At 34.2% G+C, this 17,500-nt stretch overlaps 2 protein-coding genes across 2 annotated transcripts in view; both read left to right on the top strand.

The window, feature by feature from the left end:
* The window catches only part of LOC144971220 (uncharacterized), a 29,739-nt gene extending 17,382 nt beyond the window's left edge, over window positions 1-12,357 (top strand). Inside the window, exons 8-16 of the mRNA XM_078911731.1 lie at window positions 759-848; window positions 1,073-1,172; window positions 2,068-2,216; window positions 2,845-2,972; window positions 3,843-3,952; window positions 4,442-4,546; window positions 8,455-8,585; window positions 10,324-10,415; window positions 10,742-12,357. Coding sequence (XP_078767857.1) covers window positions 759-848; window positions 1,073-1,172; window positions 2,068-2,216; window positions 2,845-2,972; window positions 3,843-3,952; window positions 4,442-4,546; window positions 8,455-8,585; window positions 10,324-10,415; window positions 10,742-10,932 — 1,096 coding nt within the window. The 3' untranslated portion in view covers window positions 10,933-12,357. The remainder of the gene's footprint in view (window positions 1-758; window positions 849-1,072; window positions 1,173-2,067; window positions 2,217-2,844; window positions 2,973-3,842; window positions 3,953-4,441; window positions 4,547-8,454; window positions 8,586-10,323; window positions 10,416-10,741) is intronic.
* Window positions 12,358-16,920: 4,563 nt separating this feature from the next.
* Window positions 16,921-17,500, top strand: part of LOC144971217 (uncharacterized) — an 18,963-nt gene continuing 18,383 nt past the window's right edge. Inside the window, exon 1 of the mRNA XM_078911727.1 lies at window positions 16,921-17,125. The gene's annotated coding sequence lies outside the window, so the exon portion shown is untranslated. The remainder of the gene's footprint in view (window positions 17,126-17,500) is intronic.

The raw sequence follows: 17,500 nt of genomic DNA, 5'->3' as shown, positions 1-17,500 counted from the left end.
TGGGGTTTTTTGTTGTTTGTCTGGGGTTTTTGTTTAGTTTTTGTTTTTGCTCATTGGTTGATTTGAATTTTTTTGCTTTGTTTTTGTTCTTTTATTGCTGTCCGTGTTTAACACAGAATGCATTCAATAGTGTTTGTTTTATAAAAATGATAATGATTAATCTTTATTGTCCACAATTTGGAAATTTCAATGGTTTACATCGCTTGAAAAGTATAATTTAATGTGTGAATAGTATAATGACACAGTCATCGCAACAAAAGTAATCAATCACAATACAATACACACAGACATCCCTCATATATTAAAGTAGGCTACAATCGTGTGCTTGAAGCGTTGACATTTAACACTAATTTAAAATTTTACATTTATCCGTTAAAAAGAAATTTATTCACTTTGCCCACTCTCTCCTCCTATCAGTACATTGTGTAAGGACCTGTTCTCTGCCATTGCATTAATGTATACAGCATTCCTCTCTCTCTCTCTCTCTCTCTCTCTCTCTCTCTCTCTCTCTCTCTCTCTCTCTCTCTCTCTCTCTTCTCTCTCTCTCTCTCTTTCTTTATTCTCTCTCTCTCTCTCTCTCTCTCTCTCTCTCTCTTCTCTCTCTCTCTCTCTCTCTCTCTTCTCTCTCTCTCTCTCTCTCTCTCTCTCTCTCTCTCTCTCTCTCTCTCTCTCTCTCTCTCTCTCTCTCTCTCTCTCTCTCTTGTCTCTTTCTTGTCTCTGTTTGTATGAATGATTTATCTTTTACTTTTTTTTTCTAGGATTAAGGAAAAAAGATCCGCTGCTTATGATTTGGCGGCAATGGCTGCATCTTCTGATGACAATAAATTCCGCATTGTAGCTGAGGGAGGGTAAGGAGTTGTGATTTGAAATTTGATTACTTGTGGCATTCTCTCTCTATCAATACATCTTTTATTACACAGTGTATCTATTTACACCTGTATTTTAATATAATATCCTGAGAATAAAATTTCAGTTTTTAGAAGAAAACGGATATAAAGCACTAAACGTCACATCAATCTCAGTTTTGAGTATCTATAAACATTGACACTCACCTTTTTTATGTCAATTTCAGTATGGAAGTTTTAATGACGCTTGCTTTATCAAGGGATGAAATGACACAGGAACATGCAGTTGAAGCTTTGGCTGAGATATTGACCATTCCATCAATTCAGGTCTTTTGATTGTTTTAGATTATCCTCTTCAATTGATGCTCATATGAAGATGGGACCCACCGTCTCAAAACAGTATCATGTCGCGATGATTAAAGTTCTGAAAATTGAATTTATAACCATAACAATCAGACTTTGGTTGAGTTTATATGGTTCATTTATGAGACAGAACATGGTATTTTAGAGTGATAAAAACCAAGATTGTATATTCTTTGTCGATTTAATTTTAACTTGACTTTTTAGCACCTGGTTCGACATAACCTATATAACAGTTTTGAGACGACAGGTCACATATATCACGACATCCTATAGTTTATTTCAATGTGCATATGCACACAAATTAAATTTTTGAAACTGTCAAATACATTTGAAAAACACTTGGCATGGTTAGATTGTATTGGACCTAGCAACTTATTTTTCTTCATTGAACAAACAACTGTTTCAAAAGTTTATCTGTTTTACTGTATGTTTTAAATACAATATGACTCATTTCATTTTTTTAACCTAAGAACACCTAAGTTTTACCTTACATGAGGCAAACCAGGAGCTAAATCCATTCAGATATTTAATGATTGAAGTAAACTGAACATATCAATGAATACACTCTCTATCCAAATCCGTATTGAACTCAGAATTATTACTCACAACATTGTGTGAATAAATGAGTTAGGTTTAACTGTCGGATTTGGTTTGTCTAAAAATAAGAATATGAGCAGGGGGAAAATGAACTTTAGGTAAAGAAAGAAAAAGGTAAAGATGTGTAAACATGTATTTTGAAACGAATTGGAATATTATTGCTTAAGAAAAGTATATCTAGATTGTGTATGTTGATGATTCGTTTTGAATGTGTCTAGAGCCCAACGCATTTTATTAACTACATACTATTTTACTTTAACAGGACACTTTTGTTGAAACAGGGGGCATTCGCACTCTGACAGCTGTCCTCCATTCGCCCAGACCCCGAGTCATGCAAGAGGCAGCTGTGGCTTTGTACAGCATTGTAGCAGATTCTGAGGACAACAAACAGGCTGTAGTGGATGACCATGGGTATTTGAAATACATATTTGGTGTCCCACTGTTGATTTTCGTCAAAAAAATATAAAACTAACAATAACAAAAAAAAAAAACAAGAAAAAAATGTCAAAACTACAGTAGAATAAAGATTTCAAGAAAAGTCTCTGTCAGAAAAGTTTTTGATATCGGTGAATCTTTACTTTAATGGAATGATAAAAAGTAAAATGGAGCACAGACATTCGTTCTTTATTTTTATCAATTTATTTAAGCGTGTTTTGTAATAAATGTGTTTGACTATATTAAATTGATTTATGTGGACTTAGATATAACATACTCAGATATTTTGAGAACCAAACATTTTTACATGAAAAGAACAGATAATATAATTTCTCTATATGCTTGATATGACTGCTTTGATGATCAGCATAATCTTTGACATACCTTACAAAATTTATAGTTGGCATAAAAATAATACTAATGATATGATATCTCATAAACAAACCAATAGTATCAAAAAGAAAATCTAAATAATAAAAAATTATGGTCACCTTGAGAATCCTATTTTAGTTTTTGTTTTATTTTGTTTTGTTTTTTATGCCTAGTGATCTTTGAGTCTGAGATTATGTGTAATACAGTCATTTCTTTCATATTTTTCTTAAAGTTTGGAGGATCTCTCCCATGCAGCTCACGAAGGGACTATATTTTGTCAGAGAACAGTGGCAAGCATTTTCCTTGAGCTAGCCTTTAACGCTGACATTCGTTATCAGCTTGCTAGTAGAAACACACCGGGTAAGAATAGTTCATAGCTTTATGGAAAACAAAATATTATTGTGTTTTTAAATCTGTTCATTTCAGAAAAACGCTGAATAACAAATTGAAAGATGACTATGATTAGTTTATTGTGATTATGTTTATAGTTCTTCCAGATTTCATGGCGACTCTTCAACATGCAGCGTTCCATGCAGCGTGCCAAGCATGCTGTGTGTACTGATTTTCATTTTGAGATATCATGTTGAAGTTAAAGGGCAGTGATGGTGACGACTTGTTAGTTCAAACACACAACATTGACGATTTCACAGCATGCTTTTTTTTAAAAATAGCGTGTGTCATTGTCAGATAATTCAAGTGATATGATTATATATTTTCTAAAATACACTTTAACTTGGGTGTGTATGCGGAGGGTTTGCTAATATTGATATGCTGATTTCAAGTATGTAATCAAGTTTTAAGTTGTTCAACTATTATCAATTTTAGAAAATTGATTTTGTTCAATGTACGTGAGTTCCAATCACTAACATCACTGGTGCAACAAAGTCGTCTGCATTCATTCCAAACTGCAGCTAAAAAATTCAACCATGCCTAATTTCATCTTGGAATGACAGTTTGGAATGTCGTTCCAATTGTTTTTCTTCTCCACTCTTGCAGTTTGGAATGATGTTGTTCCATTTTTGACACGCCATAGTCCAAAACTGTAGGCCTATTAAATATTGTCATTTGGATTGCGGTGGTTACTCCCTTCTTAATTAGAATGTTCAAACAGGCTTCTTAATTTGATGAATTAGTGTATTGATTGATTCATTCATTCATTCACTCATTCATTTATTCACTCATTCATTTATTCATTCATTCCTTTTATCTCATATTTTGCATCTTGGTCAGCTCAAACTTTGGTTCACCTCTGTAAAAGCAATGATCCAGAAACCCAAAGATTTGCTCTTCAGGCATTGGAAGTACTTGCCATTGAATGTCCCGAACTCATTTGTGCCCAGGTAAATGTCATAGGTCATTACCAACATTTGAAAACGTCACTTCCTCAACCATTATCATTACCATCATCACCACCACCACCACATTACCACCACCACCACCAACATCATCAACATCATCATCATCATCATCATCATCAACACCACCACCACCACCACCACCACCACCACTACCACCAGTCAGAGTTTGATTCTGGTTTCATTAGCATTAAACCTACTAAAATATTGCTTGCTTTCCTTTGGACAGATAGCTTGTCTATCACAAGTTTTTTTTCCACCAGAGATGACATTTGTCTACCAATCAATGTTGGTTGACCAGAAAAAGATATGAACTCAATTCTGGGATGGGTACCTACCCATTTACTGATGAATGGATTGCTCTACCAATCGAGCAATCTAGCCCATCAGTTTGTTTGTTTTTGTAATTAATATGGGGTTATGTAATAAGATAAAAAAATATACTTTTTTTTCTTTTTAAATGTATTTTCTCAGGAGGAATTGATTGGACTATTACTCAATTTTCCTTTCCGGTCAATGGATGCCAAGTTATACCTCTTGGCTGGCAAGATTTTGTTATATTTTGCTGAAAATGTTGAGGTAATTTACAATGAAAACAAAATCTGTCTATCGTTTGATTTAAAACAATTTTGAACATGAAGTAACATTTAATTATATTTCTTTTTATTCGTTTGTGACAGTTAATGCTACTTCACTCACCTCATTTTTTTACAAGCTTTGACATGTTTTCAAATTACAGTACTTTATACTATCAAAGTAACAAATTAGGGAGCAGGTACTGGGGTAAGATAAAAGTCTGAAAATGTGTACAGTGCAACTCCTGGATAACGACATCACCCCACAGTGTTGAATAGGCGAGCTTTTAGTTCTCTACCTGCGCCGCGGTCAAGAGGTCATTCACCCCATCAAATTCTCGACCAGTGCAACGGGTTATCTCCCGTGATACTTAACAGATTTGTTACTGATATCTGGTTAAATTACAATCGCTTTTGCACAACCACAGTCGATTTTACCAATTTAAACATATTGGCAACACATTGAGAAAACTTTGATCTGTATTTTGGTACCAAACACTCTATCATTAGAATTACTGTCTTTGAGATATTTTGCATTTAGATATCAGCACAATTTCGATTATAGTTTGTTAAATTTAATTTATTGATTGCATTATTATAAGCAAACAAAACGATTTAAACTCTCAAAATTTGCTCTAACCGATGGAGGAATAAAATAACCTTTCATTCATTCATTCACAATTTGTGCGTCGCTCTTAGTTCTTTGATGATATGCAATAACTTCTTGGTGAAGCTGTCCGATTTGTTACGCTTTGATCATTGCTGGTTCAGAGGTATATGGATTCCGGTCAAGATATCTTCATCGCACAAGTTATATTCAACAGGTGCTCACATGAGTTGAGCTTAATATCATATGAACACAATCATGAATTTCTTGAGTATCCTCCATGACTAAATGAAATTTTAAAAATCATAATAAATGCAATTTTGTTGACGCACAGATGGAATTTTAACAACTTATAGTTCAATTATAATAGATTATAATTGTGGAAGAATAAAAGTTGTTCTATGTTTCTGTTGGAAGAATTGAATTTTTTATTGGAAAAATTAATGCATTTTAAATTACAGGAAAACGGTCTATTTAGAATTGAAATATCACGATCATTATATACAGCACTGGCATGGAAAGAGGAAATCTTAATAAAGATTACAGAGTAAATAAATTTGTGTTTAAGCTCATTGTGAACCGATAACAAAGAGATGAAAGTGAACATAAATTGACTGGTATCACCCGATATCACCGTAACCGAACTTACTGGGGGATTCCCCGTAATTTGGTAGGCATGACCCCGGGTCAACCTCGGGTTATCACTTGAACTAAGTTACCGCTCAGGCGATATTTTTGTTACTGTGACCCAGGACTGGAACAAGATGACGGAAAAAGGGGGCATGGTGAGATCCATGAATATGTAAAAGTGTGATGCAAGTACCAGTGCCTAAGAGATGACACATCTCAACAATGTTAGAATTTGTATTTCTCATTCAGAAAAGTGAGTGGAGCAGGCACTTATGTTGGTAACAACAAGATATGAAGTGAGTAGAAAAGTGCCAGAAGACAATAGAGAATAAAAAATTTTTTCGCGGCGGTGGTGGGGTTTGAACCTGCGACCTTATTGGTACGACAACTCCGCCTGGCAGGTGAGAGCGTGGCTCTACCGTGTGAGCTATCCACGAACACAAAAAGTATTCGTTTCAAACCCAAAGTCATTTCTAGATCCCTCTCTCACCCACTTCTTGAGATCGCCGATTCGTTCACCACCATCGCGAAGTAATTTTGACCAGCAGTTAAGCTTAATAGCCAATATTCTCATCACAAACATATAACATAGAAACGATTGAGACATTGAGTATGCTCCGGTGTATGGGGTGAATTTTTAATTCAGAAAAGTGAGTGGAGCAGGCACTTATGTTGGTAACAACAAGATATGAAGTGAGTAGAAAAGTGCCAGAAGACAATAGAGAATAAAATTTTTTATTCTCTATTGTCTTCTGGCACTTTTCTACTCACTTCATATCTTGTTGTTACCAACATAAGTGCCTGCTCCACTCACTTTTCTGAATTAAAAATTCACCCCATACACCGGAGCATACTCAATGTCTCAATCGTTTCTATGTTATATGTTTGTGATGAGAATATTGGCTATTAAGCTTAACTGCTGGTCAAAATTACTTCGCGATGGTGGTGAACGAATCGGCGATCTCAAGAAGTGGGTGAGAGAGGGATCTAGAAATGACTTTGGGTTTGAAACGAATATTTTTTGTGTTCGTGGATAGCTCACACGGTAGAGCCACGCTCTCACCTGCCAGGCGGAGTTGTCGTACCAATAAGGTCGCAGGTTCAAACCCCACCACCGCCGCGAAAAAATTTTTTATTCTCTATTGTCTTCTGGCACTTTTCTACTCACTTCATATCTGAATGTGTATTTCTCATGTCTACAAAAGGGTATACCAGTTACGCTTTCACTCTCCAGTGTATATTGACTTTGTTTGGTCGTAAACTGTGCTTGAACGCCATTTAACAAAACTAAAAATAAATTTAAAAAAATCAAGAGCCATTATGATAGTACCACACAAGAAGACTTAATTATTTTTTTATTAGTTTTGAATACCTACTAATATTTTTAAGTGCACCAAAATTTACAAGCACTTAAAAATTAGTAAATCTACATCTTGCAATATTAAAAAATTTTTCAAACAATTTAAAGCAAACATTGGGAGGAGAAAATAGGCGTCTTTTATTGGTTAATAATAGGAGATGATGATTGTCAGGTATCAACTGCCAATTATTGTTATAAAGATGTCGCTAACCAGGGTTTTTACTCAAATGTATGTTGCTATTTTGTTGTTTTTACTATTAATAAATATAGCAAAAAAATCGGGACCAGAGGTCAATGTCGCTATCCAAGGGTTGTGGTTGTTCAGGGGTGTCATTATCCAGAGGTTGCACTGTATATGAAAACGTGCCAAAGAGAAAAATACAAGAAAAAAATCTTTTTAAAAAATCAGCCCACCTCAAATGGGGATCGAACTACAGACTTCTTGATTTTTCTCTGTACTTTGTCTGGCATTGCTTCATATACACCTTGTTTCAGATTTTTAAAGTACTTAAGCGACTTATTTTTATTATATAAATCTAGATGATTGAAAATGTGGTGTTACAATTTTTAAAGACAAAACTTTGGCAGAAATGGAACTAAGTGATAAGCATAAAATTCATTTTCGAGAATATATATTGCCATTGATAAGGGTTCATTTAAATGATATCAAGTTAACTTTAAAATATAAGACTGAATTGCTGGATAAGTATATACCACTTTATTTTTTAAATATTTACTTTCTTCTCTTTTCCCTTATAATTGGAGTAAAATTAACATTTTTAAAAAAATTGTTGTCCATATTTTATTTGTTTTTGATTTGTTTTTAGCTTTTTTTAGGATCAGTTTTTGTAAATGCCTACTTGCACAATTTTTTAATAAGATTGTAAAAATGATGTTGTAATATTAGGTTGTAACTAACAGTACCTGGGAAAACAAAGGAAGAAATTCATCTATATCTATACAAAAGCTCATAAATGTGACATATTTCAAACTTGGAACGACTAACAATGCCTGTGTGAGAAATAAGAAAAAGAAACATGGAAATATCCAATGAAGTTCAGTGCTCGGGCATCTAAGCCATGTCGTATATTAGGAACCATCTGCATTCCCTTGTGTCTCGTCTCAAGCTAGAATCTAGTCTTAAGTCTGATTTTCTTTGCCTAGCAGTGTACCATGCGTTCAACTTTTGACAATTTCCTATCAGTAATAATTAAAGCATTTTTTCTTCTTTTTTTTCTTTTTCACTTCATCTGCATCATAAATCGATGTGATTTCAATTCCTCGTGTTTTAAAAACCTTTTACTCATTCTTATAGACATGCAACCAGTTATTGAGCTATCCACGAGCCAAAGACAGTCTTGAACTGTTTGCAAAGACCCTAGATCCGGTTTTACAGAAGGTGACAGTGAAAATCATCTACTGTTCTTCAGATCAGCCTCAACTCAAGTAAGTTTCAGCTTAGAAAAATATCTTATTACATTATTGCAAAGCTATACACGAGCTAGATACTTCCTACAATCGAAATTTACATAGGGCCAGCTTGGGAAATTATCGAAGCATTACAAAGATGAGTAAGTTTTCTAAATGAATGGAAATTTATCCCATAACATCAATACAACACTGCAAAGGAAAATAGAAGCGGTGGGAAATGTGGTTCTTGAGACGTATGCTGAGAACATCCTGGACAGAAAGAATATCAAATTTTAAAAAAGGTACCAGAGGAGGCATGATACAAAAGAGCTCTTTTTGCTAGAATAAGTAGAAAACAAGCAAAGTTCTTTGGCCACGTAATGAGAAGAGAGGGGTTGAGAATCTGGTGACAAAAGGACTAATAGATGGAAGGAGAGCAGCTGGAATACAGAGGATGAAATTGGTGGACAACATTAGGAACTTGACACAATGAAGAAGTAATGTGGAGACCATCAGGGCAACGAATGACAGAGAGGGTTGGAACGGTGTGATCCCCCATGCTTGGAAGCAAGTCACCCGATGATGAGGCTATGCCATAATCATATGCACGTGTGTTATGTTTATCACACCCTACTTTTGATAGTTCAGAAAATATACGCAAATGATTAGATGATTAAATGGCTTTGTATACATACCATTAACTTAATACCACAAAAGTCATAATCATAATGAAGTACTATATAAACTAAGTGTAATGTGTTGGCCCTTATACATAGATTGTTAATGTTTGATTAAAAGACCACCAGTAATATCATTAATAAGCAACTCACAAATGTTTCTATAACCTTGATTGTTTCTGGTCAGTTGGAAAGAATTAAGTGAGCACTTTCTACTTCTATGACTTTCTATAAGCGGCAATAGACAACTGGTTGACATCTACCTCCTCAATATAGTGTTAGTTAGGACTGCAACAAAAGGAAGCTACAATATTCATGAATTATCTAATGTTATTGCGAAACGTGTATTGTTATGTTGTATGGTTTAATATATATATATATGCAAGCATGAGAAGTCATGAGTGGTATTAAAAAAACAAAAAAAAACATTGAGCATTTATATAGAACAAAGCACATTACATTATACCAACAGCAACACTTAACATGTAGAATGATACATGACAAGTGTTCGGGAATATTGCAATTTTTTTTTTTCAACAAAGGCAGCACTGTTAATGGCCAAATACTCAATTTACAACTGAGTATTGTGAGAGATTGCAAATAAAGAACCTTTTATAAGGACTTACCTATGCACCACTCAAAGCGGGACTTGAACCCTTCCAGTCTGAAAGCAAGTGACATACCGCAAGACTGCATAGCAGCAGTAGGTGTTCAATTTTTTTCAGCACTCAGTGTTCAGTATGAAGTGTTAACAGTTCGCAAATATATTTTTTTTAATTGTTATTATTATCTGTGATCTTTAATTGACAGTACAGTCTGCAGGTTGCTGTTATTAATTAAAATTTGTATTTCTTTAACTCCCTCATTCAAAGTTTGGGAAAGTGTATCGACAAGGGATCAGATGATTAGTGAAGCTTAATCTACTTTCCATCATAGAACAACCTCCCTGCTGGCTTTGAAATATTGAGCATTAATTGAGGCTTTAAAAAAAAATTAACCACAGACTCTTGCTATTAGAAAGCGTATATTTTGTTATGGGCATTGACATTTTATGAAGAAAAAACGAATAAGACTGTTTGATTTGTTTTTAATCCCAGGCAAAAAGCCAAATCATTGTCCATGTTGGAAGTGATAGAATACATCAAAGAATTTGCTGCTGACAGAGACACTTGGGAGATGGCTGATCAATGTAAGTTTTTTTTTTTACACCAATTTGAAAGTACATTCCTGAGGACAGTGCTAATAAAGGGAGATTACAGTATTATTATTATTATTATTATTATTATTATTATTATTATTATTATTTATTATTATATTATTATTATTATTATTATTATTATTATTATTATTATTATTATTATTATTCTTGTTATAAAGAACACTATCATCATCATCATCATCATCATCATCATTATCACAGCATCATCATTATCATTATCGTTGTCGCTATTGTTGTTTAGCAAGTTTGTGAAAATCTAATGTTAAATCAATAACACATTTTCTACTATTTGATAGGCTACAGCGAGTTAAATGATGATTCCAACTTGAGTGGATTGCCTGCTTTATCCACTCTTGAAAAGCTTAATCGCATGCAACAAAAGATTGATGCCAGTTTTGGATCCAACAGCTCACTTGGTTCAAGGGACAGAAATGGTTCTCATTCCTCATCAGGATCAAGTTCAGATGTCAAGAAGCATTTGGCCTAAAAAATAATACTTTAACAAAAATAATCATCTTTTAAATAAATCTTCAAACCTTATAATCTGTTATTTTATTGGGGTTTTTTTTCTTTTATTCCCTTCCTTTTATTTTACAAAGACATTGTAACCAACAGAGGAGATGACAAGCTGTTGCCCTTTTGATAATCGGTAAACAAAATTGATACTTAGAAATTAATGTTTAGCCCATTTCAAATTGAAAAGGTACAAATCAAGCTGTATATGTTATGTTTTTGGAGTTTTTGTTGTCTGATCTTTATTGTCGTCATTCTTCTTTTGGGGGGAGGGGGTTGTTATTTTTTATCGAGGTGGGTTTCTTTGTTTTCTTTTCCTTTTTTTTTTTTTTTTTTTTTTTTTGAGAAGTATGTACTGCTTGGATATTTTGCACAGATTTACCAGGGTGTTCTTTTTCCCCTGTATCATCCGATCAATACAACATATTGAGCATATATGTATGTCTCGTTAATAGAGATTTTTTTTCTTAAATACAGTGATATATGACCACTTTATTTCAGAATTGTTTTTCTTGTTATTTTGCTATGGCAAAATTTATGACAAATGTCTGTGATATTTTATTATTATCTTTGTGATTCATATTACCTATACTACTGAAAAAACATCATCCTTTTTTTAAAACTTATTTTTATTGCCATGTAAAATATTATTTACAAGATATTTTAACGTAACTTTTCGACAATATTCCAATTATGGAATTATATTTCTCATTTTACACTACGCATTTACTTAATCCACTTTGACTATTTCAATTTTGATTAAAACAATGAAGACTAATGTGATTATATTTTATTTTACAATTTCAAACAGAAAAATGAAAAAAATGTTTCAAAAGTCTATCATTATATATATTGAACAAAGTTATTGCTTTGCAAAATATTAAAATATTACTGTTGATAATAAACTGAAAAGAATTTGTGATATTTAACGCTTTAATTTAACAACTAATTTTACTTTGTAATTAGGTGTAACTTTGGTTAATCAGATAATGAATTATTTTGAAAAAAAAATGTTAAAGAATACACATTTGGGCCATTTTTTGTTTTGTTTTTGTTTTTTGTTTTTTGTTGTTGTTTTTTTTTTCTGGGGGGGGGGGGGGGGGGTGGTTGTGTTGAGTTGGGTTGTTGTATTTTTGTTTTTCTGTTTCGATTCGCTTTTTATTTTCTGGTTTGAAAAAATTAAATCTATTTTCGTTGTTTATTTTCATTTGGTTTTTATTACCCAATGATATGATTCATTTCATATTTTCTATTTCAATGGTACTTCTGAGGATTATGCCTTTTTTTTGGTACTTAATAATTTTACAACATGAAGAATAAACTGAGATTAATGTAGCCTACTATGATTTTTTAATAATATTAACATTAATTTTGATAATAAATATGTTTTATTCGCAATTATCACTCTTTCAATGTATGTCTTTTCCAAGAGTTGTGACTATTAATAGAAAGAACTTTTTAGAAAAGTGAAGACCTTTTTCGTTATCTCTGATTTCAATGCTTTGTGGTGTACAGAAAGTCACAAAACTTTGATATCTCAGATAATACTTATTTCGGCCCCTCACTCCAGGTAGAGCATATAGACCATTGACAGATTCTCTTCATCTTGTCCAGGATTGTGCTATCTTCTCTGGTTCCTTTTTCAGATCGCCCATTGTTCATTCCTCCAGATATTTATATATTTGAACTTACTGAGAAAGTCAGACTAAAATCATACTCCCTGAGGCCCGAGTCTCGGTTAGTTTAGTTACTTGATTAGAACAACATCATTTAGTCTAAGACTTTTTACTAGGAAACCTTCATTGTCAACAAAATGGCAGCTATTGTTGTGAGATTGAGAGAGATTTGATTCGGAAGTAAATACGTCGGTTACAGAGACAGAGTAAAAGTAAAAAGACAGTAAAAAGTAAACTGTTGATATTAGCACTTGCTTTTAAAAACTGTTAGATAATCACAATAAAACAATGAAATAAAAAAATAAAAAATGTTTGTTTATTTGTAATTATTGGATTACGAGAAGAGTGAAAGTGCATCAAATGAGTTCCTGTAGGGAATGACAATTATTTTTTTTAAGTTTAAGTTTTTATTTTAATCCTGACACTTGTGATTTGGAAGCTTTATGCGGCTTAGATAAAGTATTGGCAATAAATTTTCACAATATGTTGGAAAGACCCTTTTAAAGAAGAAGAAATTAGCCCTTAGACGTAGAGCTGTAGTTCATCCTAGTTTTTATAGCATTAAACCATAATATCACTTTCTTGATATCCTTTGGACTGTTCACTGGTCTATCGTAAAGTGCTTTCCATCAGATCAAGCAGGTCAGCAATCCAATCACTGCTGGGTGGATATGGTAGTCAAAAAAAGATCTTGACTTCATTATGGGTCGATCCCGGTGCTTTTCCAAGTGCTCTACCGACTGAACTATTGGGACCCACTGGAAAGACCAAAATATGACACAAAATAAAGATCACTGTTTTTTTTAACTTAATTTATAAAATCTATCATTCCTGCAGTCTTAAATGTTTAAAAGCTATCAAAGTTCTTTTGACATCCTTCCGTCTCAAGAGACGATGGTTTGTGCCCTGTATGGCTTTGTTCTCATCAGTCTTGTTGAGAGCAGCGACGGGTGGGACTCAGCAGACCAATCCTTGCATGGCAGTCTCTACCGCAGTTGTTGCACACGTAGTTTGACTGTGTGTTTGGTGTTTGGATCTGCTGCCTCTCTTTTCTCCTTGCTCTCCTCTCCTCAAACTTCTTCTATCTCCTCTCCTCACCTCTCTTCACTCCCTCCATCACCGCATATATCCAGCCGCTGCGGTCGCCAGCAAGTGATTTCCATGAGTTTGAGTCGATACCTGTCAGTTTCATGTCTCGTTTGCAGACATCATACCAGTTGGTCGCCGTCCAGAAGCAAGTTCACCATACATGATGTCTTTGGGTATGCGTCCATCGTTCATCCTGTGTACGTGACCAAGCATACTGAGGGAGTTCGCTCTTTCTAGCACTGCATTGTTAGTGATGCCGAGAATGTGGAAGTTAGATTATTATAAAAATGGAATAACTAATTGGATTGAGCTTTCCATAAATTTTTTATGAAAGAGAAATGAGAGGAGATAGTATGTGGAATGAGTAAGACATTGCATTGGCATTGTTGTTATCATGTGCTTTTTTTTAAATTTTTTTTTTTTACTTGGACAAGTAACTTAAATATACCTAATGCTCACTTGTAGCAATACAGTGCAGTTAATGCCTGGCTTATCTCTGTATTCTGTAAAGATAAATAATGGATTTTAAAAAACATCCGTTAAAAAAACATGATTTAAAATTTTTCTTTGAAGTTAGAACTCCTAAGAAAATGTTCACCAATATCCCTGCATTATTTAGTTTACTATACCATTACAAACTGGTACAGTAAAAACTCGATGTTGTGGTCTTGTGGTGTGACACTCGCCTTCGTGCCAGTGGGTCTGTGGTTTGAGTCCCTCTGTTAGTTGCGCAAAGTTGAGTGCTAGGAAAAAGCTTTCTACATATATTATCTTTTCACCCTACTCTGGTTTAAAATGAATATGAAGAGACAGCGTCTCTGTCGAAAGAATAATTGAATAGTGCTTAATAGGCGTGATGACTCATCGTAAATCTTATGTGTTGTTGTTGATGTAATAATGAGCCCAGATTGTATTAAATTCACAATAAATCTATCCCTCATTTTGCCAAGTCGATACATCGCCCATTTTGATAAGATGAGATGCAGTGTAATTGTTTGAAAAAAAAAAAAGTAAAACTTACAAACATTGACCTTTACCATTTAGGCCTACAGTATTCGCTCTGTTGTAGCACGCCGAATTCGAGTGCGCTTTGCAATACTGAAGGCTGGAGTTGGGTGACCGAATTTTTTTTCTGTAATTTATAGAAGGAACAAAATTGACGTCACTCAGCTCTGTGTTATTGTTTTTAGACAGTCATTCAGTCATTTTAATGAGTAGTTCTTACTAAATTATATCAATCAGATTATAATCGTTTAATGTTACAAATAGTTTTGTACGTTAATTCGGCTGGTGGATATTATGACTATTTTATCTAAATGCATAATATCAATTACAACATTTCCTTATAACTACACTCAAGAAACGTAAAACAACACTTGACTACACGCAGTGTAATAAAAACCCTAATTGTTTCTATTTAATACAGGGTAATAATATTTTTTTTTAAAGTCAAGCGACTCTCTCATCACTCACATGACATCGTCAACGCAATACTATGGACGAGTTTGTATGGGATGGGATGGGTTGGGTTGGATGGAGTCAGTATGGAGTAGACACCCTCGGTGCCGGTACGTACTGTAGTTTGTGGTCGCGTGTAATCACAAGAGAGGTGGCCTACAGCTTCTGCGGTTATGTGATTTTGTGATATGACACTCGCCATTTGGATTCGACGGGCCTGGGTTCGAGTCCCACACTAAGCACCGCTTAGTTGAGTCCTTGGAAGAGGCTCTTTACTAACATTTTCTCATCGTATTCAGTTGTAAAGTGAGTACCTGGTCGTTATCAGCGTTGTATCTGTCGGGAGAAAATATTGTAATATCGCCTATCAGGCGTCATGTCTCGTCTTACATGTTAAATGTTGCTGTTGTCTAGGGATGCCCTGTAAAGCGCGTTTAACACACACACACACACACACACACACACACATATATATATATATATATATATATATATATATATATATATATATATATATATATCTATATATATGAAGCGCAAGTGTTGCTCATGGGGCATGCTCATCAATAATGCCTTTCAGTCTGACTCTGACCACGTCTGGAGGGAATCAAGATCTTTCTGGAGTTCATGTTCATTTGCGCTACTATTGTCCTGAAAAGAATGCTATCGTCTGCGAACGTTTAAGCCTTGTTTGTGGAGATAATTCGTTTCCGAGGTCATTTAAACATATCAAGAAGCATAAAGACTGAAGTACTGTTCCTTGCCGTACTCCTGATAAGACGTTACTTTTTTCACTTGAGTTTCCATCAATGACAACTTGTTGCGTTCGATTGCAAAGCCAGTCTTTGAACCAAAGTTGAAGATTTTGTGGTTGTTGTTCCATATTCTCTGACCGATTTGTTTTATTACCCCCAATATTCCGAATTCCGCTTTGCTCGAGATTTAATAGTAATCGTTTGTGTGGTACAGTGTCAAAAGCTTTATAGAAGTCTAGTACCAGGAGATCAAGTTTCTCTGTCTTTGTCTTGGGTTGAAATTACTTGGTTTTGTCATAGAACGGATACATCTCCAGAATCTGTTCGTAATTCTGTCATTTAGATTATCGTCCGTTGTCTCTGGTTAAAGCCTATTATTTACATATTCGCCATGTTCTTTTTTAAGTTCTGTGTGTGCTTCACAAAGGAGTCTGCGAAACCCATTCCAGTCTTCCTCTCTGTGATGCAATTTGGCTTTGTTGTATCGCCTTTGCTTTTTATTAATCAAATGTTTGATTTTTTCTGAAACTGTTATGATTTTTTTTTTTTAAGTTTTGTTTTTGAATTCTCTTCCGCACGTCATTATTGCGTTTCTGAGTATTCATGAAAAAATCATCATTTCTTTTACTTTCTTTTCATTGATTAGTACTTTAAACTTTAGATATTAATCGACGAGCTCGCAGTCACTATGTGGCCAGGCATACCGAGCCATTTTTTTAATATCGGGAAAATATCTTGCATTTTTATTGATCAAATACTATTTCTCACTAAAAATAGAAAAAAAGAGAATAATAAAAAATCAGCTGATTTGTAAATATTCTATACAGAATGATTGCTTATACCATATTAAGTTTTTAAAAAGAAAAAGGAAATAAAGGTCTATCGGTACAGTTTTCAAACTGGCAAACTAAGGTGACGTCACTATTGATTCCAGGAAACGTCGGATTGATTCGGGCAACGTCATTCTTCTAGTTTCAGTTCTTCGCATTTCGATATTTTGCATATTCATTTGTTTGCTCTCTAAGATTGCTATGGTTTCAATCCTTTCGACTTCCGACATTTGTGACATCAGCCAATAGGTGACATAATATTATTTATAATGATATTTTGGAAAGATTTTGTGGGAACGTATTTATTGTTGTGTTTCACTTTGGCTATTGAGTTGTGAATTGTTTTCATGTCATGTTGGGTAGGTAACCTGTTGGCACTGTTGGGTGTCCCTGTGAGTTCCATTCAATGTTGTATAGATAGTATGCACTTGGCTAAGAAGTTCACAACATTGCCATCCGGAAGTATAACTGGCCAACACACAAAACTGTGTGTAAGCATGATCGTTTACAGTCTGGTTAATACAGTTCAGTGAGTATTACTCATGAACGCGGATGGCAAAAAAAAAAAAAAACAATAAAAAGACCTGAGTGACTGAGTGACGTCATCTTCGAATCATCTATAGATAGTATGCAGATGACGTCACTCATGCCTTTGTTATTGTTTTTGCCATCCGCGTTTATGAGTAATGCTCACTGAACTGTATTAACCTGACTATAAACGTTCATGGATACAC

This window comes from Berghia stephanieae, chromosome 4 (genome assembly GCF_034508935.2).
Source record: "Berghia stephanieae isolate SIO BIC M18660-M18661 chromosome 4, UCSD_Bste_1.3, whole genome shotgun sequence".
In the NCBI taxonomy this organism is placed as follows: Eukaryota; Metazoa; Mollusca; class Gastropoda; order Nudibranchia; family Aeolidiidae; genus Berghia; species Berghia stephanieae.
Note: the sequence above shows the minus strand (reverse complement) of the source record. Positions and strands in the feature narration are given on the sequence as shown.